At 37.0% G+C, this 26,414-nt stretch overlaps 1 protein-coding gene across 24 annotated transcripts in view; it reads right to left on the bottom strand.

The window, feature by feature from the left end:
* The window catches only part of EPB41L2 (erythrocyte membrane protein band 4.1 like 2), a 202,950-nt gene that overhangs the window by 54,352 nt on the left and 122,184 nt on the right, over window positions 1-26,414 (bottom strand). For all 24 annotated transcript variants that reach the window (XM_076002960.1, XM_076002942.1, XM_076002955.1 and 21 more), the window contains exons 4-8: window positions 26,308-26,412; window positions 11,458-11,500; window positions 7,931-8,006; window positions 4,081-4,299; window positions 2,316-2,403 (exon numbers count right to left, since the gene is read on the bottom strand). In XM_076002960.1, the coding sequence (XP_075859075.1) occupies window positions 2,316-2,403; window positions 4,081-4,299; window positions 7,931-8,006; window positions 11,458-11,500; window positions 26,308-26,412 (531 nt within the window). The remainder of the gene's footprint in view (window positions 1-2,315; window positions 2,404-4,080; window positions 4,300-7,930; window positions 8,007-11,457; window positions 11,501-26,307; window positions 26,413-26,414) is intronic.

Below are 26,414 nucleotides of genomic sequence, written 5' to 3'. Positions count from 1 at the left end.
AATAAATAAATCTTATCTCAAGACAATATAAAGGCACAAAATCTTAAACTACATGAAGACTTCTTTTAAACTGCTACAGATAATCTTTTCAATAAGCCACAAATATCTTACTTATCAGATATTACCTGATTGATTAGCTAATAAGTTAATATATTATCTAATAAGTCTATCAGATAATAAACAGAATGAAGGTTACTTTGAATTTTTTTAGTGTTCTGCTCCTAACTACACAGCAAGAACTGATATTATGCTTATAATATAGCCCATAACTTTTTAGTTTTCTAAGATATAACATTTAAAAACAAGACTCCAGAAGCCTTGTAACATTGCCATCTAAGAACTGGTTTCTAACTAATAATGATCAATAAGGCAGAGAGATGCAAGATTTATATATGTGGCAAGAATAGCAGGATTTAGCCTCCTTATCCTTGAGATTTCACTATCTTTATGTTAAAAGTTGTGTATAATTGTTAAAAATCTGTGAAAGAATGAAACATGAATTTAAATTTTAAAAAAAAGGGGGAGGAGAGATGACCTTGGGAGGTCACTTTTTGGTCCCAAATCTGTTCTCTCCTTCCTCTCTTATTTCTGTTTCTTGGCTAACCCAGCCTCTCCCCATCATATAGAAAATGACCTGAAAGCACTCAGATGTTAGAACGATCTGTTTCACCTCCTAGGAGGATTTATCAGAAGGTATCAGGCAGATGGGACTGCTTAACAATACATAGCTTTAAGCAAGTCATTCTCTGTATTCTGCTCTATGTAGCTGTAAAATAAAAATATTTAAATTTTAAATGAGATGGTGTCTGTGAATGTACCTTTAAAAATTAAAGGCATATAATAGTTAAAGATGCTGCTGCCAGGCACTAGTTAATGACATGGAAAAATGTCAATAGCAAGTTAAAAAAAAGAAAAAAGCCTAACAAAAATGATACTGATAGTATGACTCCCTTTTAGAAAGGCATGAGAATGCAACTGCTCAAAACCTTGAAAAACAAGAAGGAAAACATACCAAAATATTCACAGTGCTTATCTCTACATAAAGAGATTTATGTAGAAATAATTTTTATTTATTTAAAATAAGTGATTTTTATTTTCTTCTATTTGCCTCTATTTTCTACTGTGAATATGCAAGAATTATTCATCTGAAGTGTAGTGAGGAAAGCTATCTTTGAGTGGGGGGCTTTCCTTGGGATTTCCTAAATCATAAAATCTGGGCTTCTAAACTGTATTTAGGTATTAGCAGGGTCTTTTAAAAGCAGCAACTGTGGGTTTCTCAGTATGTGGAGCTCACTGTGGACACATATTCAAAACCAAATCTGTCTTTCACCTTGCCTCCCATCCTCCTCCTTGACTCTCCCCACTATGTAACTATCTAAGCTAGAATCATGAAGTTGGTGATGTTTGTTACCAGCAACCAACTATATTAATATGCATGTACAGATTTCCCTTTCTGACATATTTATGAACAGTGTTCATCTAGTCATAACTGTTACTATATCCATGTGACTGTCACTAGCATACCTGAGTATCTATGCTTGTAAAAATATGTACATTACTGCCTATTTTATCGTGTGAAGTGCTCTATCATGTTTTTATACTTCTCAAATGAATCCCCTTTTAAAAATGTAAATAAATGTCTTTTAAAGAATTTTTATAAGTATTTTTTCAGGATTTTGATTTTTCAGGACTATGTTATTCAGGATTGTGTGTTTCAAGATCATGATCAGCTCTCCATATATCCATTACTCCATTATTTTACCACCACTCAAATTAGACTGAAGGTGCTTTATCACCTAGATCCTGGGCCAGCCTATTTTATCTTTCACAAAGTACAAAAACATACTCATAGGAAAAAGCCTAAGTTTAAGGCTCCCTCACAACCCAGAAGCTTTTTGGAAGTGGTCATAACCATGCCACTTTTGCCCTGTTATGGCTGCTAAGATCTGCTCCCCCCTCTCGATAAAAAGGTGGGAGAGAGAGCTGGGACAGACACTGTACTTGGCCTACCAGAAACTGGAATGCAGAATAAACCAGGGTAAGGGGTAAAAAAGTCTGACAAGGTGCATCTTAGGATAAGTACCCATGAAAAGGTATTAATTTAAAAGACTGGGAAAAGAGGAAGTAGGGAGAGAATAAATGGTTCCTCCCACAACCATAATCCCATGATTAGTCAAAGAAATATTACAGAGACCCTCAAGTGTAGGCAAACAGGCTTTTCCCAAAAGTGAACTAGGCCATTCTGAAAGTGGAGCCCTCTCAAAACTTCAGTGAACAGACAGAGATGATGCTACTTTCCATTCCACTGACAGTACCTTGGCATGATGTAGGTCAACACCATACATGGAAAGTCTCTTTGCATTTTCTATGAACTGAGAATCAGCTTGTGCTGGAGATAAGCCCCTGAGAATCAAAAACATAATATTATCTTATTGGTGGATGCAAAGCAAATGCGGTCAAAATGAGGGAAAGGGTATCTAAGCTTGGAGAGTTTGGGATAGAGGAAGTAACCCAGCTAAGTTGGCAGAAGAGTAGCAAACAGGTAAAAAGACTCAACTCTCAACCTCTAGCAATTTTCTCTTAAGATCCTCCAATCTAAACCTGCTAAGTGTAACGGGGTATACCTCCACCCTTACCATTTTTGTCTTAAAGAGTTGATTTTTATTATTCCCACTGGGGAAAAAAGCCACAGCAATAATGGGTATAACATAAGTTAACTGAGAATAAAAAACAGTGATTTCATCTTTCTGAAATAGACAAATTCTAACTCCTTTTATTTTGTTAGGATTGATCATAAGATCACAATTACTTGCATTTGATTTTACCCCTATGATAGATAGCATGTTATCACATTCTGTCCACACTAAAATTATTTCCATTCCTATCTTTATATCCCTAACTAAACAATTCTAAGCTCCTAGAAAACAGGACCATGTCCCATTAATCTTCATATTCCTCAAGGCATTTCAGTACCTGACATTTCATATTAAAATTATATAATAAATGTCTGTTTAGTAGAGTTTAAATAACATTAATAAGAAAATATTTAGAGTGAAATATCGCATTTTTTAAAGAAAAGTAAATGAACGTGGCCTGTTTAAAACTTTCCAGTCTTTGAAAGTTCCTTTCAGATCATTTAGTAAATATTTTATGAAACTACAATTTTTCGATACAGAATACACTACAATTTTTTAGCTAGGGTTATAAAAAACTTGTGTAAAAATCGACTTTCTTTTCACACAGATATAAAAGTTCCCAAAGTACAGTATGATTTTAATTACCAAAGTAATTTTTTTTTTTTTTTTTTTTTTTTTACCAAAGTAATTTAAATAATCCGTAGCTAAGCCAAAGGATCGTCTTCTGTAAATAGTAGAACCACCAACACATTTCTGCCGCCCGGGCTAGAGTGCCGTGGCGTCAGCCTAGCTCACAGCAACCTCAAACTCTTAGGTTTGAGTGATCCTCCTGCCCCAGCCTCCCAAGTGGCTGGGACTACAGGCATGTGCCACCATCCATGGATTATTTTGCTATTTTTTGTACAGATGGGGTCCTCCCTCTTGCTCAGGTTGGTCTCAAACTCCTGACCTCAAGTGACTCTCCCGTCTTGGCCTCCTGGGGTGCTAGGATTACAGGCATGAGCCAAAGTACTCTGCCCCTCACATTTCTGTTACTATTCTTACATACATCACCACCTACATTTCTAATTCAAACCCCAGTGCTTCATTATCTCCCTGGCTTTCTTATCAAATATAGTAATAGAAACAATTAAAAGGCAGAAGAAATATAAAGTAAATGCCAATTATGTATGTGGGTATATTTATTTCTAGGGGGTAGGAAAAAGGAGATGTCATAGGAAAAAGTACATTTATACATTAAATGAAGCATTTACTCTCATGAGCATAGGTCCTCATACTGCAGTCATAAAAACAATGAAAGGATATCTCAAGAGGAGCAGTCTATGTTGATCAGTGCTAGGTGAAGCTCCGAAAGGAAAACTGGATGATCCCCTAAACTGTGCTCAAAGAGATGCTACTTAAATCTACCACAGCCATTCTCTCTTTAGGAAGCAAGGCAACAGACCTGTGGGTTTTATGCAGCTCTATCACCTTCTCTTCCAGCTCCTTAGTCTGTGTGGGAGCAAACTGGTATTCACTGAGGTCAATGTTGCTATGCACTTCTGGGTCATAGTCTCCAAGTTCAGCCTGCAGTGTGTAGGATCCCAGGAGGGCATGAGTTGCAATGGAGCAGGGCAGGTGGCCAGAGGCAATGTCCTGCCGGAGCTGAAGGCACAACAAGTATCTGTGAGGAACAGAGGGAGAAAAGGGCAAGAGGAAAACAATTAGTTAAGATTGCAGCACTTAGAATCCTTAAATGCTAACATCTCTTTGAAAACAAATATACAATATAGGGACTTTTCCTTTCCATAGCAAAACCAGTTTTCTCTAAGAAGCCTCACCTTGCTCCTTGGGCTCCTAAACCTGTGGCTTATTTATGTAAACTGAGGCCAGAAGGCTAATTAATAGAAAGGAAACTAAACTAAACTGCTGTTCTGATAATTCTGGTAATAGTCTACGATTACTATTATAATAAAGAGTTTTTGTGACTGAAGTAAAAATTTCGATAAGTTAAACTCCTTGGATTTAAAATTTTAATAAAAATTAGCATGCCCCTCAAAAGTTGTAAAGATTGATGAAATTTTTAAAATAACTACAATCATTTGCCAAAAAAAGCTAAGGTTAGCCCCCCTTTATCATCTCTACCTACTTCATATTAATTTCTCCTTTTCCAAAAGAACTTTAACAATTGTAAATCTCTACTTTGAAGCCCTTACTTGTCCACTTACTCTCTATCTAAAGAGGCAGCTAGCTCAGTTTAGTAGAAAAAGCATGGCTATTGGATCAGGAAGAGCTGACTCTATGTGACCCAGTGTCAAGTTAATTTACTTGCCTAAGATGAATTTCCTATCTGTAAGATAAGAAGAACTTTACCCTCCTTTTGAAAATAAGGATAAAAATTAGATAATATAAATAAGATACCTGGCATGATGCCTGGGAATCAATAGCTTAGGTAGCTATAATAATTATTGGCTACAATAATAGTTATTCTCATTCAATGTTCCAAGTGGTTTACTATATAGATATAAAAGAATTTCTGCTTGCTACTAAGTAACATGCAGAAACATGAGATTTATAGTCTATGAGGATTTTTTTCTTTTCAGCCCTACTATGGATTCATTTTGGTGACATTTTAAAACCTGATTTCCACTCTCGAATTTCCCCACTTGTTAAGGTCACCACCCATCCCTCTGAAATCAATGGCAGTGCCCTCATTCTTGAATATCATTTGGAGACCACCATTCCTATTGGCGGCTGGCCACCTTCTTCCCATAGACATTCTTCCTATGGACATTTCTGCCTGGCCTGACCTCTTTAAACCCAATTCTCTTCCTGCTCTCTCCCTGACATGATCAAATAGGGAATGCTGGCCTCTGGTCCAGGCCTCATTGTTATTGGGTCACAGAGCACAATCCAGCACATGGTTCCAGGTCAGTTCGGTTATACCTAGATTACCACCCAAAATCTATCCCCAGGCTCTGCTTATCATCATCACAGTCCCCCAGTTAGCAAAGTACTTGCTGCATGGCAAATACCAAATAATTTTCTGAGAGAATGGAAGTCTTCTCACTATCACTGCATTTGGGTATTTTATGCATTATAGGAGCTCTCTTTTTAAGGAGGATTATATGTTTCCTTGACCTGCAGAACAACATGAGCATAATTGGACTTTAGAAAACTAAATTTTAAACTATGGCTCCAGTTGTCCTCAAATTCTCTAATCAGTAATAGTGCTAGTTCTCTACATTTTCTGATACTTTTACAACCTAAACACAAGGTTTGGTTTTACTACCTAAACACAAAGATTCCATCTTGTTGCTCCTTTTTATATTATTGCCTCTACTTTTCAAATTGGTCCTTTCCTCTGTTTTCAAAGCCTAAGTCTAAGCCCTAATAACTCCACACAAAAATGGCAAAAGCTTCCTGAATTTCCCAACTCCATCTTCTTCACACAGCACTACGAAGCATTCTTCATACCTTACTCCAAATAGCGTTCTTGCCCTCTTCAAAATGTTGTGATATTGATATTGTGATATTGAAGCTGTGATTTTGAAGCTGCCAGGCCACAAGTACAGGCAGGTGGCTGGTCTCAGGCTTACACCACTAAGACCTTTTGTTAGCTTAGCAGACAATATCATTCCTCCCACTTTAGGAAGACAAGACTGTTCAAACTCCATTTATACAGAAAACCAAAGCACTTACTGATGCTATAAACTTGCAATCACTAAAGGATTATCATCCCCAAAACAAATTACTGCAAGAAGGAGCATATGTACACAGAGGGCGTTGGGTCACAAAACCCCAATTACATGCACTGTTCAAAGGCACTCCAGGCACTCCTGCAGTGAAGCTCTACATCCTACACATGCCAACCAGTCAGGTTTTATGCTCTAGGCAGCTCACTGTGCAGTTATAAAAGCTACTATTTATTATTTACTAGCTGAAGCTAATTCAATCAGAGCTTAATTAGTACATTCCTATTCAGCAACAAGTAGTAGAGGAAGAAAAAGGCCTGCAGTTTATCCAATATTAGAAAGAAATCTCTATCATTCCTATTTCACATGGTAATTATGCACTCTTTTAAGCACCTCTATAACTTGATGTCTGACAACAAAAATGGCCTAGCAGAGCATCTAAGACACAGGAACCAAAGATAAGCAGAGTCTTTCACTAAGACCTTCTAGTTTCCCAAAAGTATATACACTACACCCAGTTGTCCTTGGCCATGTAAACAGCCTTTTAAAAATACTGTTTATAAAAATCACCCTTACAAAAAAAGAAAATACTTTTTATGCTTACTCTTACCAAAGCTAAGATATCCTATCACTGGTAGCCAATATAACAGGGCTAAGATTTCAAGGTACTTGTTGAGTCACAATGTTCCTTAGTTATCAAAAACTCAGAATCAGTAAATGTTCTCTTGCTCCTAAACTGAATCCTTTATTTGCAATTTAAATGTATGCTCTTATGGCCCATACAATCTCAGAGAAGACAGAAATGAAATAGCTATGGACTCTACATGAGAAAGTCTACTCTGTTACTTTGGTGGTTTGGGTGTGGTTGGGTAGGAGGGAACAAAAAAATTACTAGTTCAACTGGCTTTTAAAAATAATTTCATTTTTCTACCTTTATCTCATCTCAGTAATATGAGTTTAGTACACAGGCACATGAGTTATACAATAAAAACCATCAGTATCAAAATCTGAAATATTAAATATCAGTTGTGGGGCGCGGTGACAACGCCATTACAAGATGGCGCCGATTTCCGGTGGCCCGCCTGTAGTAAACAAGTTCAGCGCATGCGCAGAGTAAGTCCTGGCCTGTTCTATAAGTATGCATATGAAGGATCTTAGCTTGGCCTATCAGTAATAACCCTCGCGCGCTTTTAACCTATCCCCATCACTTCCCTCCTTCCTTAGAGTATATAAGTGTGTGAGAGCTTGTGCTCAGGGTCTTCCGCATCATGTAAGTCTAAAGGGAACCCCATTAAAGCACTGTCAGAAGAACTCCGGTTGCCGCGTCTTCCTTGCTGGCGAGGCGGGCGCGACAATCAGTGACTTTTTAAAGCATAACATAGGAAACAAAGTTGCCAATATCATTTTTTTTAATTTTCATTACTCAAATACATAGAAAGAAGTTAAAGAAAGTGAATAAAATTTTTAAATTTAAATTAAATTTCCAAGGAAACCACCAAAACTCAATTTATGAAAAATTATTTTGGTTTTCAATCCTGAAATTACCACTATGCCCCCAGGGCACAGAAATAAATGACAGCTATAAGGAAAGGTTCATGTAAAAGTGCAACTATAAAGTACCTGGTGATATCTTCAGTCAACTGAGAAGGATCAGGAGGATAAAACTTCACATTAAAAGTGAACAGCCAGGGAAGATCTGTAATTATTAAACATCATGGTTATTTATCCAATCAAGAGAATGACTATATTGATAAAACTTAAAGGTCAATGTTCAAACAGTACAGACTAGTCTCACTATAAATCAATCAATGTGAAAAATTTTATTTTTTATTTAAAAAATATAACTTACAAAACAAAATGAAAAATAAATAGAAAACAATTACATAAATAACCCATCATTAAAATAATAGGCTCATTTTCTCATAAACATTTAGTGGCACTTCAATAAATGTTTTATATGGTGAACCATTATGCAAAAATTTTAATATGACCTCCATGTAATAGTTCTGAGATAACCACAGGATTTCTAGTTGCCAAATATTCTCTGTCCTTAAAAAAAAAAAAAAGCATTTCAGGATTTCTACATTGTTAGGGCAAGAGAAATAATGATCAGTTGATCACAATAGCTACTCAAGAAATTATTAATGGACTATTTGAAGTGTTAAAGAGATCCCAAGGAAAGGAAGATGTGGAAAAACTTCACAATACTTTAAGACAATACAATAAAATTATTTCCCAGACTCTATAGAGTAGGTATAAGTATACTCACATAGAACACATACTTTGCTGTATTATGACATAGAGAATGAATATATCAAACCATGTTCATAAACAATTTATTAAAAATTAAAACCATATCATTTATACATTAAAATTTAACTGATGTTGTGATATATCATGTTTTGGATGGTGGAAAAGGGCAGGTATTCTTTTGCTAAAGTGATTCAAATAATTCCACTAGCCTGAATTTAGAGTTCTGTTCAAAGTTCACAGTAAATAAAAACCAAAGAAGTTGCATGTGTAAGTTATTCCATTCTTTAAAAATTAGAAGATCTCACCAGATCTTTAATTTATAGACTTGAAGAAAAATTTCTTATATCCTATTTTCTTGTTCAATGTGTCATTTTGTCTTTTTTCTCACCATCAGCACACTCCCTTTCCTCAAACTCAACAGTCAACAAATATTTACTGAATGGCTACAGTGTACATACACATACTTTTGCTGGATTTTGGGTCACTACATCACTATTTTACTAATAAACTCAATCCTGTTAACCTTAAACAGATTTCAGTTCTGCTTTACACATTTAAAAAACATAATAATGAGATATAGGATTTTCTTGAATATTATGAAATGTAACGTTTATTGGCCTCTAGCACCATCCTGACTGTGTCAAATATCCAGGTATTATGGATGGGTACATACTTGTTTGAGGTGACTGGTAATCCATAATTAAGCAAAGTCATCACAGGATTATCATTTCTTAATGGCTCCTTGTTTATTTGTTTTCTAGGTATTAACACTAGCACATGCTTGTCTGGATATGACTACAGGAAAAATTTCTAATAGAATGCCTATATTTTAGAATATATTTCCAAATCTAAAAGCTATTGAAATGTACCAATAATGCTTAGCTTTTTTAAAATTGACAAATAAAAAGTTTATGTATTCATGTTATACTGTAAGATGTTTTAAAAAAAAATGTATATATTCTGGAATGGCTAAATCAAGCCAAGTCACATATGTATTATACCTCACATGTTTTTTGTGGTAAGAACACTTACAATCTAGTGATTTTTTTCTAGTTAAATTTTTAATTTAATTATATATTGTTATCATCATAATTTTTACCTAGCTATATATAAACAGTCCTCCTAGCTATGGAGTGTTTATATATTAATCATATGAAAACCTTAGATAGATGGAGTCTTATTTGTGTAAGTTTGAGAAAATAAAGGTTTTACAAGCAAATTTTAAACAGGAACCAGTAGGCTGCTGGTTGTCATAAAAAAATAGCATTTATCTTTGCTAATTGTCTATTAACTGAAAAGTAAAATAAAATCATAGCAGAGATCAGGCTAAGACAGAAAAGGAAGTTCTTCTTGTCCATTTTAACACAAGCAGAAAGTAAAAGGTAGGTACAACAGCTAAAACTTAATTTCCTCAGCCTACCTGCATAATGGGGACAGTATGGGATGCCATTTAAAGACCTGGCTCCAATAGTTTTAAAAAGTGCAATCCTATTTGTTACTGTTATTCATCTTGCCAAACCACAAGGGCAAAAGTCCTGGAATAACTCTCTAAAAACTTCACAAAAAATCAAAACATAAGAATGTGATTCGTAATCAGTGAAGTTTTGCCTTCCAAAAGTTAGGAAATCTCTATGACTCTGAAGTGAGTGGCACATAAAAATAACCAAACAAAAACCAAAACAAAATAATAGGAAATAACTCAATGAAACATTAATCATGCGTCAGAGGTTGCCTTGTTCTTTCTATGTTTGGGTCACTTGGCAGGTCTGGCTTCAGAGAAAGTGTAAGAATCAAGGGTCTGTATCTGTTTGAATTTATGTACTTTGGGAAGCTTTTCAAAAACAACTGCAGAAGGGACAGGGGGAAGTTCCAGAGCTTTCTGGTACATAAAGTTATTCTTTCTTTATGAGAATATCATCTATGTCTACTTATTCTTTTTCTTTTTTTCCATCATGAGGCAAATATGAATGCATGAAATACTAAGATAATAAATGCCAAAGAAAGGATGCTGAAGAGCTAGAACAATAATCACAGCACAGGGTGACCAACCAGGCCAGACCACCTGGGACTGTTCTAGCTTTAACACAGAAAGTCCCCTATTCTAAGAAACCCCTCAGTACCAGGAAAATCAGGAAGCTTGATCACTCTAATAAAAGACATTAAAAAAGAAAAAGATGAGTCTACAAGGAAAGGAAATGGGAGAAAATAAGGAGACAGAAGGCAGAGGAAAAGGACAGTAAGGCAAAGCTTAGATTTGTACCAGCATTTTCACTTTAGGTAGGTAAGGAAATAAAATCAACATTACAAAGGGCAATTTGCAGGTTGGCTCTGGGAGAAATGATTTCTCTCTGGAGCCCACAGTCTTAGGAAGGCTGTTAGGAACTTCTCAGTCTTCAGAATTTGTTCTTGAGACTAAAAATTCTAGCTGCCTGTGGCTGCCTACCTTCTCTGCTTCAGTCATTCACAGACCCTGAAGTAAATTAAGTATCCAAATTCCCTAGCAGAGATTCTCTGTGGCAATAATGTTTCTTGGCACAGATATCACAAAGCCAGCCACAGGCAACACAACCTGCAGAGTCAGAAGCTACTGAGGGAGCTTAAGCTGCTAGTTAGAGTGGGACATCTGAAGTCATTCAGGGATTCTATGAGAACATGGAAAGAAAGGGACAAGTAGGTTAGAAACCTAGATTCAAAAAGCTAGTAAAAGTGGCTTTGGCTATGGAACCTACCAAGAGCAGAGACAGCAAAGACCTCAGAGAACTGAAAAGATTGTAGGAGTCTTCACTCCAGTACATCTACAAACAGTATATCCATATACCTCTATAGTCCTATAAATGTTATTAAAGGTAGAAACAGATTAATTTAACAACCACCAAATATGATTAAATACTTACTTCGCAGTTGTCTCTGTATTTTTTTTGCGGAATCTAGCCAGTTCTGTAGGAAGTAGAGAAAAAAGGGTTAATGAACCCACAAGAAATATTCCAGAGTCCAAAACGGAACAGTTTACAGTTCATATACTTATTGAAATGTAAGTATATTTTAATGAAGTCCCAACCAAAGCAGCTTTCACTTATTAGCATTTCACTAGGCTAAGTAATGATTTGGTTTTGAGTGTATATGTGTGTGAGTGTATTATAAATAAAATACTAAAATGTTTTTAGGTGGGTCTCATAGGCCTCATTCTCTTGGATCTGAAGTGAAACATTTGTTCAAATGATGAGACACAGTATATCTACATATAACCTTTATTCTATAGGACTGCTAGCAAATAGTCCCTGCACTCACTGAAATCAGAGTTCTTCAAGGGCAATAATTAGTTCATACTCATGAAGGATAAAATGTAAATTGGAAACCACTGGCTAAAAGTATATGCACACCAAAAACAATTCTCTCAACCTCCAAAGCCAACTCCTCTCTCCCCTTAAGCCTTCTTTCCGGCAACTTTACAATGTTAAGGAGAGGTACGGTCAGACTAGAGACAGTATTTCCCTTCATGGGCTTACTATAACATCCTTCTTTCTTTTTAACCTCATTCTAAGTTGGAAGTCACAAATATAAGTAATTCCCTTTCCCTTTCCCCTCATTTCTGCTCTTGGAGAAAGCTAACATAAAAACACGCTAGGAAACCCCTATAATATCTTAAAGCAAAAAAGAGCAAATTTGAACTATTAGGTTCAAACCACCTGAGAACAATTAAATATGTGTCTTTCAAAGATATAAGCAAAAGACCCATCCAAAAACATTGTGTGTGTGTATTTTTGTTTATATTTTTTATACGTCTCCTACCCTATCTTCAAGTCATCACTCACATAGGAGAAAAATATTTTTTGAGATACAATAAAGTGATTCAAATAAATGACTCAACCCTTTTCACTCGGATGTCGAGTGTGACTCGACATGGTTAGCGAATATTATAAAGATTAAAATTACTCTTTGAATGTATCAATAATTTGAAATATAAAAAAATCCAAATAAATAAGTTTGTATGAAGTTTTTTATTCTACTGCCACACTTTGTAAAATCTGGGGTATTTAAAAAATTAAATCCCGAGTAGAATAAAGGAATTGAGAAAAAAGCAAGTGAGTGCAAGGGGTTAAATGAATAAATGATTTATTCAAATAAATCAGCTTTGCTGATTCTGAGAAGTATCCAAAATAATATAACATCTCTGCTTAAACGGAATTTTATACAGATGTATAAAGCAAGCAATTTAAATGTTTACTGTTACATAGAAAACAAACTATTGTCCTAATAATATATTAAAATGTTACAACATAACAGTAGCTTACGCTATTAAAAAGTAATAACAACAGGATGCTTTCTTTGTAAGCAGAGTTGCATGGACCTCTTTGGGTTTTACTACACCATCCATGGCACACACTCAGGGCAGCAAAGACCCAAGGTACGCATGGCTCTGATCTGACACTGGTTATATTCAGACCTCTCAATAAAGAACTGCCAGAGTCTAGTTTCTCATATAAGTGGTGTCCCAGCTGCAAGCGCCACTGACGTGAAGGGCAGTGGGACCCTCTCATGCCACCTCCAGTGCTGTGTGAGGGAGCAGCTCTAATTCTTGCCTGAGAAGAGAGCCTGGCATTCAGCTCCCGGCCCTGCTGCTGCTGTCCCACCCAAGAGCTGGCTCGCAATGGCCAAACGGCCATGACCATGAGTGCACGGGAAGGAGAAAAACTCATCAGCCAGCCTCTGACTGGTCCAGAGGCTAGGGGAGAGGTGAGGGAGGGTCAAGTGGGGGGCATTTCAATCCAAGGAAGTAACAACCACAGCAAGAAAAAATGAATCAGAGACAACTGGTGCCAAACTGAAAAGAAAAGAAAAAATTCCTCAGAACATAAACATAAAGAATAGAGAGAGAACTACTGGTCTTAAAGAGAGACCCTTCCGAATCCCGTTTTATTAAGCATGACCACTGGTGCAGGTGCCTACTATAGAAGAGTAATAAAGTCCTCTCTGTTCCAGGAGAAGATGGTGGAAGCTTGTGACCCCAAGAATTAACCCTGTGTCCCAGCCATCTGGCCCTTCTGTTCTCACCTAAAGGCCCAACTCCTTGTACAAATTTCCTAACAGTTTCTACAGGGCCTGGTGAGAGTCCATAGAGCTCTACAGACCCAGGAATAGGAGTGACAAGTCAGCCAACCAAACTCAGACTCTGTGTCATTCTCGGGCCACTTTCTGTAACACTGCTAAACAGAATATTGAATGCTGAAGTGTCTTCTTTTCTTATTCCCACCTCTATACAAAGACTAAGAGGACACAGTGTGCCTGATGTGATCAAGCAGCAGCAGGAGGCAGGATGCCTTCCATTCACCTACCTGGTTTGCCCTCGCCTAACCACACTCACCGCCACACTGAAAGCTCCATCCCTGCCAGGGACTAAGGCTGTCTTCTCACTGTCCAGAACTACAAACTGGCAAGGGCTGGACCAGACCATGTTATTCGTATCACCCAGGGTACTTGGCAGTTTTAGGCAACCAGTAAGTTAATTAAGTTAAACCAGTAAATTAATACCTGCTGACTGATATCTACCCATTGCTTACTTCCTTCCTCTCCATGCTGTGGGGGTCATTGTAAATGATCACAAGTTATATTATTTTATGAGATTTATTTTTACTTGAATAATTATCTCTAATGAGTATTTAGATGGTGGTAGGTGGGGTATAATTTTACTGCCTACCATCATAAATTCATAAGTAAAAAACAAAAAAGTACTTAAAATGACTTACAAGAATGCAAGTTTATTATCTGTATCATCAATTACACATAAATAGTAGGCATAAAACTTTCTAATAAATAAAGTGCATAATAAAAATAAACATCTTGGTTTGACACTTAAGGAAGAGGGCTGGCTGGGCAAACCAAGAAACAGACACAAAAAAAGATAGAAAATAACATCAGAGAATGAGAAAAATGCATGTGGGCACATATGCATATATGCACAACATCCTCACTCACAAGGTGATATGTCATGGCAGATCACTACCAGGCTTTAGACTTAAAAGCCTGGCTGTTACAGCCACATATATAGACTTCCTCATCAGAAGTACATGGAAGTCAAATTCGGGCTTTCTACCAACTCTGACTTTGGCACATTCTTCAGCTTCCGTAACCCTCAATTTCTTCACCTGCAAAAGGAGGATCACAACCTCAGAGTAGTGCTTTGCAACCCTTATTTCATTTTATTGCTTCCTAAAAAGTAAATACGCATGCAAAGTACTTTCCCAGGGCCTTTAATATATATATATATATATATATATATATATATATATATATTTTGGCCATAATAAAACTAAATTAAGTTTATCACCTTTTGGTCTATTCCCTTCTTCACATAATTTTGTATTTCCAAAGGTGATATGTTACATACATTAAAGAATACTTATATAAATATTCCTACCCACAAAAAGTTAATAAATCAGACTTTGGGTTCACAAAATACAGTCGCTACATTCATGGGCCAGATAAAATGAAAACCAAACCCCTTTTCCTTAGAGAAAACTGTCTGATGATAATGTCAGCCCTTTCCACAAAGCTGTCCTACTACAGTGAAGACTCTTCTCAGAAATGGAGACAAGACATAAATAACACAATCCCTTCTCATGAAATAATTACAGGTATGACTCATCTAAGTGCTTCTACGTACATGTTAAAGTATTACCCAGCTAAGCTTTTCTAAATTTTGCCTGATGATAAGAATCCATCTGGCAAATTTGTTAAAAAACAGATTTTATCCATGGCCCACCTGGAACATCCTTCAACATTCTCCATGGAGGAGCCTGAGAAGTTCTATTTTAGTGACAGCTCTAGGCGATTCATGATCAGGCAAGATGAATTTTCTCAGCATTTCCCAAATGTTAATGTATAGGCAAAAATGTAAAACTCAGGAGAGCTGGCACCCATTTCAGATTTCAATAAAATTTATCTCAGTTTATAAAAAAAAAAGTATTTCAGCAGCTACTTAAGGGCAGGAACATTCACTCACTCAATATGGTATTCTTCTCCTCAACTTCTCCTGCCAACACCTATTCCACACCCAAAATATGAACTCAGTTAATATTTATCTTCTGAACAAACATCAGATTAAATAAGAGACTAATAAAAGTTACAAAGAATCATAGCTATGATAGGATTCCAACAGAAGTAAACTAAAATTAAAATGTGGTCCTAGAATATCAGTATTTTTAATCACTTTTGAATATGAAATAAGATGGTGATGAACTCAAGTTGGAGTGGAAAATGTTACATATCTATTTTCACTAACTTTGTCTTTTCTTTTTAAGAGACAAGGTTTTACTCTGTCTCTCCCAGGCTCGAGTGCAGTGGCATGATCATTGCTCACTGCAAACTCAAACTCACTCAAACTTCTGGGGTTTAAATGATCCTCCTGCCTCAGCCTCCCAAGTAGCTGAGACTATAGGCACATGGCACCATGCTCAGCTAGTTTTTATTTTTAGTTTTATTTTAGAAATGGGGTCTTGCTATGTTGCCCTGGCTGGTCTTGAACTCCTGGCGTCAAGTAATCTTCTTGCCTCGGCTTCCCTCCCAAAGTGCTAGGATTATAGGCATGAGCCACTATGCCCAGCCTTCACTACCTTCTAACTGAAATTTAGCATTACCATCAATTACAAATGTAACAGAAAAAAACATGGTTAATATCAGAGGTACCTTAGTCACCAGTAGAAATCAAAAATACTTCTATATGAAATATCATTTATGCTAAACAATATTTTGAAATCACAACAGATATTAGACACTGATGATTAATATATTAACAAAAACACATACCTATTACTTTATCCCAAATTTTATGTTACTGTTTTGAGAGTGTCACTTAGTAATCGCAGCCCTGTATACTTTATTATAATTTTACATTTCAAGCACTGTTCTAAGTAGCAGTCTATATAATTCACCTGATCATCAAATGACTCCAGGGCACAAAATAAGATGGGGCTTTTTCCTGCCTTAGAAGGTTACAGAAATTTTTTTGTTTAACTAAGCAGCATAGCAAGTAATTGTACTAGTATTGGTTAGTTAGAGAAGCTCCTTAATCCTACTCTCTATCCACTACAAATCTGAGGGTGAACCAGTCTTGGTTAACCAAGTCTTCTGATATTTCCCTATAACATTTTCAATATAAGTTCTCAGAAAAAAGTGTTAAAAATGATTCTCAATTATCCTCTAACAAAAGAAACATCTAGAAAAAGAAAGCTTGATAATGAATCATAACACTGCATTTATATTCATAGGATGCCAGCAATATTAGAAAGAATCTCAGAATACATGGTCCAGATTTCCATGAAGAATGGGATTGGCCTAACTCTGACTAAGTCGCTATGAATATATGAACACTTCTGGATATGGGGTTATCAGGACCCCATACTCCCTTGGCTTCTGTGACATTTCAAACACCTACAATTCTCTCTGCTACCTCAAAAGAACATTTTGTCCCTTACATAAAAACTTCTCACACTTTAAAGGCACGTATGAATCACCTGAAGATCTAGTCAAAATGCAGGTTCTATTTCAGCAGGTCTAGGGTGAGAGCCTGAAACTCTTTGTTTCTGACAAGCTTCTATGTGGTGCTAACAATGCTGGTCCTTGGACCACTCTGAGTAGTACAGCTCTACATTTCTTTTTATGTAGAAATTTCTGTCTTTTCCTGAAAGCCAAATGTAGAGAGACATTTTTCAAGTCCTACTAGCTTGTCAGCCTTCACTGAGTAAACACTCTTATTACTGTCAGCTTCCTGCAGAAAGCCCTAGCAGAGCAGTTTCCACATTCCTGTATCTGTCTCTGAACTCCTCCCCAGCACAATAATCAGCTCTATCAAAGACTACCAAGACCCAGCTGTACCAAAGAATGCCAAGACCTACAGTCCTTTTAGCCCACTTGCTAACCACTCTCACCTGACAGAGAAAAGTAATCACAGTCATCAACCAGCAGCATCCTATTAGCAGTCTTGAGTGTGTGGTTGCCACAGCAGGGCCCTGACCACACTAACCCTGGATAACAAACAACTCGAGATGTATTCACAAAACTCATCTCCTAGTTCTGGCAAAGAGTCTCCCCTTGACCAAACTTCACTCAGGCTCCTCTGCAGCCTCTTCTCAATTAGGCTTCAACTTTTTGACTTTGTGTCCATCTACACACCATCCAATTTTAGAAAGAATCTTGCTAATAAGTTGGTTTAACCATAATTTCCCCATCCTCCCCTGATATCTGATCACCCTCAATATCTGATCAGGTTCCTCATCCTCCACCAGCTCCCAGGTGATGTCAGATCACCCTGGCCTACCTTCAGGAAGAGTCCTGTTAGGTCAGTTTACCCAGAATCCCGCTAAAGTATATTTTGATGTTTCCTCTTAGTAATTTTCCATTCACTGACCCCTATTCTGCTCCTTGACTATAAATCCCCACTCTGCCTTGTTGTATTTGGTGTTGAGCTCAATCTCTCTTGTCTATTGCAAAACCCCACTGCAGTGGTCCCTATACCTATTGTAATAGCCCTGAATAGTATGTCTTACTGTTTTAACAAGTGTTAGAATAATTTTTTCTTTAACAGTTTCTTTCCCCAAAAAACCATCTGTCTCACCTAATTCCCCATTCAAGCTGGACCCTTAGATCCCAGAGTTAGAAGTTTTTTCAAATGCCAAGCCATGCCTTCCTCACTTGCTTTTGGTGATCTCCAATTTGGCCAGGTGGAAGAAATTAAGAAATTCAACCCAACTCACACAGTATTACCAAATGTTAAAAGGATAAAAGTAGTTTTGTCTAAAATCTACATTTTCTCATAGAAATTTATAGCACTGAAATAGATCCCCTTTAATATACCTTTGCCTAAATTAAGTCTAATAGAACTCTACCGTAATGCTAGTGTTAGGAGAAAAGTTACAGGCACTGTATCACAGTGAAACACATTCACTATACCTCTGGGACAATGTGAGATTATAAAGTTTAACTGGATTGAATATAATTTTATTAAAGAATACTCTATATATGCAAACAGTTTAGTATTTGAGTTTTCAGTTCTAGGTTCTGAGAGGGAAATGGTCTGACTATTAGACAACAACTTCAACTAATTTTTTACAAAGTTAGCTGTAGATATCAACTACATTTCTAACAAGCTCCTCTTTCAATACAGATTGCGGCAAAATGACATTATAATGCCTGGGCCAAATGCCAAACTTTGTTAACATGAAAAATTCAAGACAATCTTTTTCCTTTAAAGAGAGGTCAAACCCTTAATGATGGTTTCATTTAGACATGAACATAAGAACTATATGGACTTGGAATTCCATATGTAAAAGAAAAACATGTCTCTTGATTCCACATATTTTTAACAACATTTTCCATAGCAAAGTTTACATGAGATTTCTCAACAGACATTTAAAAAGCTCTAACACTAACAATGATAGATTTCCGTACTCAGAATGAACTGAAAAGGCTTCCAACTCAGTGTCTCAACCATGAGAGATACAGTACTATACTAAAACCAAAACAAAGTTTAGATTTTTCTCTCCATGAAAAATTTTCATACGAACATTGTGGCTTTGCTTCACTTTCACTTTATAATAATTTAAAATAAGTATCAAAACTTCCATAAATCCAGGTAATATTCAGCATGAGAAAGAAAGAAGCTTACACTCCTGTATCCTATTGTTGAAACTGCATGGGTTTCGAGCAAAGCAGGACTGATTAAGCCAAGTTAGTATAACATTAATAAATCTGTGTGAAAAAAACAGAATACCATACAAATCTATATTGGAAGAATAAGAGTTTTTCTGCCTAGATCTCTAGAAAACTGGATTTTGTCTACATAAACAGAAATTTTTTTAATTGCACAATACAGAAGTTATAAAAGTAAATTAGATGATGCATGAATAATTTAAATATATTGCTAATTATATTTGAGCATTCATTTCCTGAAAAGTGAATGTCTCAGAAAGGACACCCCACTCTTTAGCCCCAAAATTTTTGAGTTAAAGCCTAGATACAAAGTGTGTGCCTAATTTTATATGTATTTTCATCTCACATTTCCTAAGAGAAACTAAAAAGTATAATAAGGAATTATGAATTCTTATTTACATCTTATTAGCATCTTTTTGCCAAGAATGCTATGGTAAACCCACCAAACCTATCCTTATCTTAATATATTCTGCCTTACTGACCTTAATCTCTGCTTTACTTCAGCCATCCCCTTCATGTCCATACCCCAGCTCATGTCACACAGTTCTCAGATACAATCATTTCCTCTCCTTCTATGTTTTCTGCCCACTTATTCCCACTGTGCCTGCTCTTCAGCATCTTTAGACTTCCATCCCTTACCCCAGCTATTTTCTCCCAGCTTATCAGCCTATTTCACCTTCAATTACTTTCCTTCCTGAGACCCCCTGAATAATCAGCTTGATCACATCTCATCAGCACCTCTACAGTTTTCTCAATCCTTTGTCCTCTTGTCATAACTATCATGAACACAGCCGAGAGAACCATTCCCATACTCTGTTTCTCCGCTAATATACCCAGGTTGTTGATGGCAATTAGAGAAAAACACACAAATATATTCTGCTGCCATCACAATTTTATGATCGCCAATCTCAGCAGAACTGTCAACAGCAATCCATATGCTAGTTTTTGGTTGGCTGTCTCTCCTGGTCCCACTGCTACCCTACTCACTCTTAAGCAGATGGTTTTACCCTCTATTTCACAGAGATGTGAGGCTACACTTTGTTCAACTCAGACTTTTTAACAACTGCACCACCTCTTATACTGTTTCTTGTAGACTCTGAATGAGGTTTCCCTCTTTATTCAAGGCTTATCCTCTTCATGACTCTAGAACCCTTTATCATCATCACTCTTCTCTGTTTTCCACCATATCCTTTTCTTAGGCTTTCTCAGAGCCAAAGTCAAATTTATATCCATTGAAGCAAATATGCCAATCCCCAAACCCTTAGTAAACTATCTGTGCTGTCCAATATGATAGCCAGCAGTCACATAAGGCTATTTAGTTATAATAAATAAAATCTAAGTTCAATTCCTCAGTCACACTAGCCATATTTCAGGTTATCAACAGCTATATGAGGCTAATGGACAGGGCAGGTCTGAAATGTTCCTATGATCACAAAAACTTCTATTGGCAGTGTTGGTCCATATCCTCTATCTAGTATGACCCTCTCCCATCTGTTCTTCTCTTCATGGCCAGGCTTCTTTAATGATAATTTACACTAATGCTCAAATTCTTTGCCATTAATTTTCTTTAGCATTCACCTACTCCCTGATCCCCAGACATCATCTAGCCAAGAGCCTACAAACATGTCCTACTTGGCAAAATGAAAATTAAATTCACTCTCTGCTGACTAACCTAGCCCAAACTGCTTCTCCTCCTCTGAGGTCCTTGTGTAAAAGTCTCCAACAAACTCCCCAGCTACCCAACCCTGACACCTGGAACTTATCCTCAACCCCTCCCCCTCCCTCATACCTCAGAGCCGATAAGTCGTAAAGCCCTGCAGATATCACTTACATAATATCTGTCTCTCTTCCCCTTCATCCCTGATACCACTGCCCTAGTATTCCTCTCTTCTGGGCTAGACAACTACAATAATTGTCTTCTGACTTCTCTGCCTCTGGTCTCAGCCCCCCACATCATCTTTCTCAATACCAAGAATGTATTCTTTCTGAAATGCAAATATGACCATATATCTTCCTATTTGAAATCTAGATTTCCTAGCATGAGATACAAGATCTTCCAAAAAATGATCTTTGCCTATCTTTCCAGCTGCTTTCCCATCAGTACCCCCCCCCGAGTCACCCTAAATCAACCCATGATCCCAGCTGAAACAGAGCACTTGCTGAGAAAACACAGCGTTAAGACCAGTCCCCAACCCCTCCTTCCAATGTGCCTGCGGCTCATAGGTCTTTCCTACATGGAGATGATGGAACTGCCCCCTCCAGCCCTGCCAGGCACCTTGAAATACCTCATCCACATCATGATTGCTCATGCTGGAGCCATTACCTCTCTTCTGGGCAGAATGCCCCTTCCCTGCTCACATCCAGAATATTGATCATAATTCTCAGTGGCTATAATAGAATATCAACACTAAACTGTCATCTGATTACCCAAATTTATAGATATTCATACCACAGGTCCTTGTCAGATATAAAACTTACAAGTATCTCCTGTCTAGTCCCTAATGATTATCCAGCTGGTATTTAGGAGAGGGTATATTAAGACCTATCATTGAATTGAGTTAGATTACTAGAAGGCTATACACTTGATAATATTAGCCTGACCAAATGATTAATCTGTTTTCTGCTCCAATGTACCTGAGGGACATGACATCCCACATCCCTCCTGGTAACATAAACCATAACATCCTTCAGCACCACATGTGCAAATTAAACAGTGACGGGACTATTTTTTAACTGGGAAGGGAGGAATCATGGCATGCCCAGGAAATATGAGCATTAATGTGTATTTGTGCATTTAGGGGGGGTGGGGTGTTATGGAGAAGAATGGAGGTAGGAGTAAGATTCCTAATAACTAAGATTCCTAGTTGAAAAATATGTCTCTCAAGTAATTATGACACAAAGAAAGAAGTCCCTTTTGAGCAGCACTGGCACAGACTGTCACAGAATCACCATCAATAAGTTAGCTCATGCCCCCAAATTTATTGATGCCGTAATAGAAACATCAACTGTGAAACTCATATTAGGAACTCAGCCCACAATATCCTTCAACACCCTATATGTAAAGTCTTGCAAGATAACTTCCAGAATTTGATAACATGAAGAAGTCCTCTGAGGAAAGATAGTATATTTTTTGAGTTATGATAGCTATGAAACAGTGTGTACATTTTTACCTTGACTGACAGAAAGTTCAAAAGTGTTGCATTTTCCCTAAAATCTAAAGTCTATTTTTTCTACCAGTTTTGCCTGAATTTGAACCTTATCTACAACATTTATTGCCCTGAGGACCTTGGGTTAATTATTTAACCTTCTCTATGCCTCAAATTTCTATGTTTATAAAGTGTGGCTGACAATCTCTACCTTGAAGGCTTATTCTGAAAACTCTATGAGACAATATATAAAAGGTGCTAAGAACTGTGCCTCCTACATAGTGAGAATGATCAGCTATTAACAGCTATTTCTACTTTACTTGGAATATTTTTGGGGTAAAAGCCACCTCTGGTTCTTTTAAAAAGAGGTAAGTTATCAATAACTATGCCAGGTCACAAGCCTCAACTCAACATATATTACGATATTCCACATCAAGAAAGAAAACCAACTCCTGTACTATGTACTGTTGAGACAGATTATCCCTGGAGTATTTTCCACGCTAGCTGCCATTCTTTAAGACACATCTAATATTAAATTCATTTATTTAGTTGTTCTTTCCAGAAGATATCTGACCTAAAATTTAACATGTCTGAAACTATACTCATGATATTCCCTTTCCCCTCCCGTCAAGTCCTCCTTCTCCCCTCACTGAACACCTCCATGTATCCAGAAACCAAGCTTTACTTACTCTTGGTATTTGCCATCTCTCCCTCATACCTAGTCAGTCATCAGATTGATTCTGTCTCTTTCCTAAGTCTCTCTTATTCATTTTTTTTTTATTTACAGTGCCACAACCTTAATCAAAGCCACCTCTGTGCTTCGAGTGAGCACCCCTGCTCAAGTCCCTTCTCATCCTTTTCCTACTATTAGCCAAAGTGACCTTTTTAAAGGCTAAACTGGTCATCTCACATCCTTGCTTCAGCCCATCAATGGATGACCATTTTTCTTAGGAAAAACTAAATTACCCAAGCTTTAATATATAGCCTAGACGGCCCCACATGATCTGACTCCCGTTAACACTCGGCCCTCCCCTAACTAATCTCATCCTCCCCGCACTAACTGCAGCAGGCTTCTTTTCAATTTTCAAGTAGACAGCTGCTCCTGCCTCAGGCTGGGTGATGAAACATGGGAGGTACAGACATGAGGCCCTAAGCCCACTCACACTTTAAGTCTCTGCTTAGGCAACATTCCCGTCTAAGAAGAGTCTTACTGGTTAGTGCCCTTTTTCCTACAGAACAGTAATCAAAATTTCATGAATGGGCAATAAGTTTTTTCACTCTGTCTCCTCGACTAGAACATATGCAGAGGCAACCGTGAGGCCAGGGTCTATATCTTCATTGCTTACTGTTAGATTCTCAGCAGTTAGCATACTGCTTTGCACATAGGTAGTATTTTTTTTTTAATTGTGGCAAAAAATAAAAAATAAAAAAATAACATAAAATCTGCCATTTTGGCCGGGCGCAGTGGCTCACGCCTGTAATCCTAGCTCTCTGGGAGGCAGAGGCGGGCGGATTGCTCGAGGTCAGGAGTTCGAAACCAGCCTGAGCAAGAGCGAGACCCCGTCTCTACTATAAAATAGAAGGAAATTAATTGGCCAACTAATATATATACAAAAAATTAGCCGGGCATGGTGGCGAATGCCTGTAGTCCCAGCTACTTGGGAGGCTGAGGCAGGAGGATCGCTTGAGCCAGGAGTTTGAGGTTGCTGTGAGCTAGGCTGACGCCATGGCACTCACTCTAGCCTGGGCAACAAAGCGAGACTCTGTCTCAAAAAAAAAAAAAATCTGCCATTTTAACCATGTGTTACCATCCAGTTCAGTAGTGCTATGTTCCCATTATTGTACGACAGATCCCTAAAACTTTTTCATCTTGCAAAACTGAAACCCACTAAATAACAATTCTCCATGTCCCCTTCCCTAAGCCCCAGGCAACCACAATTCTACTGTTACCACAAGTATGACTCATTAGATGCCTCAATAAGTAGAATCATACAGTTCTTGTGTTTTAGTGATTAGCTTATATCACTTAACATAACGTCTGCTAGGTTCTTCCATGCTATAGCATCTGACAAGAGTTCCTTCTTTTTTAAGGCTGAATAATATTCCATTATATTTATAAACCACATTTTCTTTATCCCATTCATCCATTGATAGATAGTTAGTTCACTTGTACCTCTTGGCCATTGTGAATAACGCTGCAATGATCATTGAGTGTGCAAATATCTCTTTAAGATCTTGCTCTCAGTTACTTTGGATATATACCCAGAAGGGAGATTGCTATATCATATACTAGTTCTACTTTTAATTTTTTGTAGAGCTGCCATACTGTTTTCCATAGCAACTGTACCATTTTACAGCCCACCCATAGTGCACAAAGGTTCCAATTTCTTCACATCCTCACTGATACTTGTTATTTTTTGATTTTATGACAGTGGCCATCCTTATGGGTGTGAGATGGTACACAGGCAACAAACATTAGTTAATGTCTAGATATAATGAGGCCACAAAGATAAATAAGGTATGGTCTCTACCCTCAAGGAATTCATAGAGTAATAGGGAGAAAGAGTAATACATAAATAAGGTTTGTACTTAATGTTCAGATAACAGACAAAAGAAATTGCCTATGTACTTCTACAGCAGGCTGTTAAGGAGATGGGTCTGAGATTCAGATGTTTAGGATATGAATTAGACACATACATTGGGAGTTATCAAAATAAAAAATAGTAAATCCTACTATCTAAATACCACTCTTTCTTATGCAAAACTAGTGCTTCAGAAATACTAGATTTCTTAATGTAGTATATCCTATTTCTACTAACAGAACACATTAGTCTACAAATTTTACAACATACTAAATTGTGTCCCTATTTTACAAGGATTAAATGCTCACATGAACCTACCAATATGTAATCTCAAAAAAAAATAGGTAACAATAGTCAAATCTCCACCACATTCTTTTTGGCAGCTTTGAAGGCCAACAGAAGAGCACATGCTTGGAAACATTATTAAATCCACCTTGTAATTTATAGCCTTAAAAAATGCCTAGTTTATTTAGTCACATATGTTATTGTTTCTGAGAAGAGTATTCTAAACACACATCTAATAAGAATACTTGCATACTAGTCAGCAGGCAGGCATGCAATTTAAAATTGTCTTTAGTCTAAACATGGAATTAAACCACAAACTAGATATCAAGAATTTAAAAGTAAGCAAGTTGAGAATATGTATCTATAATTATCACCTTTAGTATCCTGTATTTCATTAGTGGGACATGTTAATACAATGATGCCATGTAGGCAAATAAAATTCACACTCATGTTCCTCTATTGACTGTTCTATTCTACTGACTGTGATTTGAATGTTAGATCTTGAACAGTAATCTCTTTCGCTGTGACCCACATGCTCTGGGGATCCTCAGACAGAATCCTTCCAATGTGTCTCCTTCCCTGCTTTCCAGGCATGCGGAATACCTAGTGGCGCACAGGTGACTACACAATGTGATCTGATTTGACCAGCTATCCTTAGTACCAAAAGGCCAGACTGAGTGATTGAGAACCAAAAGTGACTGAGATAACACCATTTTTAAAAGTTTGTGTTGTCTTTATGCCAGAACACCAATTTTCGATTGAAAACATTCTGTCTGTTCATGATATAAGTGGAAAATACACACACACACACACACACACACACACACACACACACACACACACGGAATGCCAAAAAGTTATAGGTCATTTTCTCTACACAAGATAATTTTTCAATTTACCAAATTCCTATAGTGAAGTTTTAACACATAAGTCATTTTAAAGTTAAATTTTATACTGAGATACGGTGGTTAAGAAAAAAATATATAATATGTTCTAAAAAGACACAAATAAACTTGAAATCACTTACTTTCTGCTCAGGATTTTCCTGGAACATAAGTCCAAAGTAGTCCTTCTCCAAGAGATTGAGGTGTTCACATACTTTGTCAAATAACACTTGTCCCTTAGCATGTTTCT

This window comes from Microcebus murinus, chromosome 5 (assembly GCF_040939455.1).
Source record: "Microcebus murinus isolate Inina chromosome 5, M.murinus_Inina_mat1.0, whole genome shotgun sequence".
Classification (NCBI taxonomy): domain Eukaryota; kingdom Metazoa; phylum Chordata; class Mammalia; order Primates; family Cheirogaleidae; genus Microcebus; species Microcebus murinus.
This window is presented reverse-complemented; position numbering and strand designations above follow the sequence as displayed.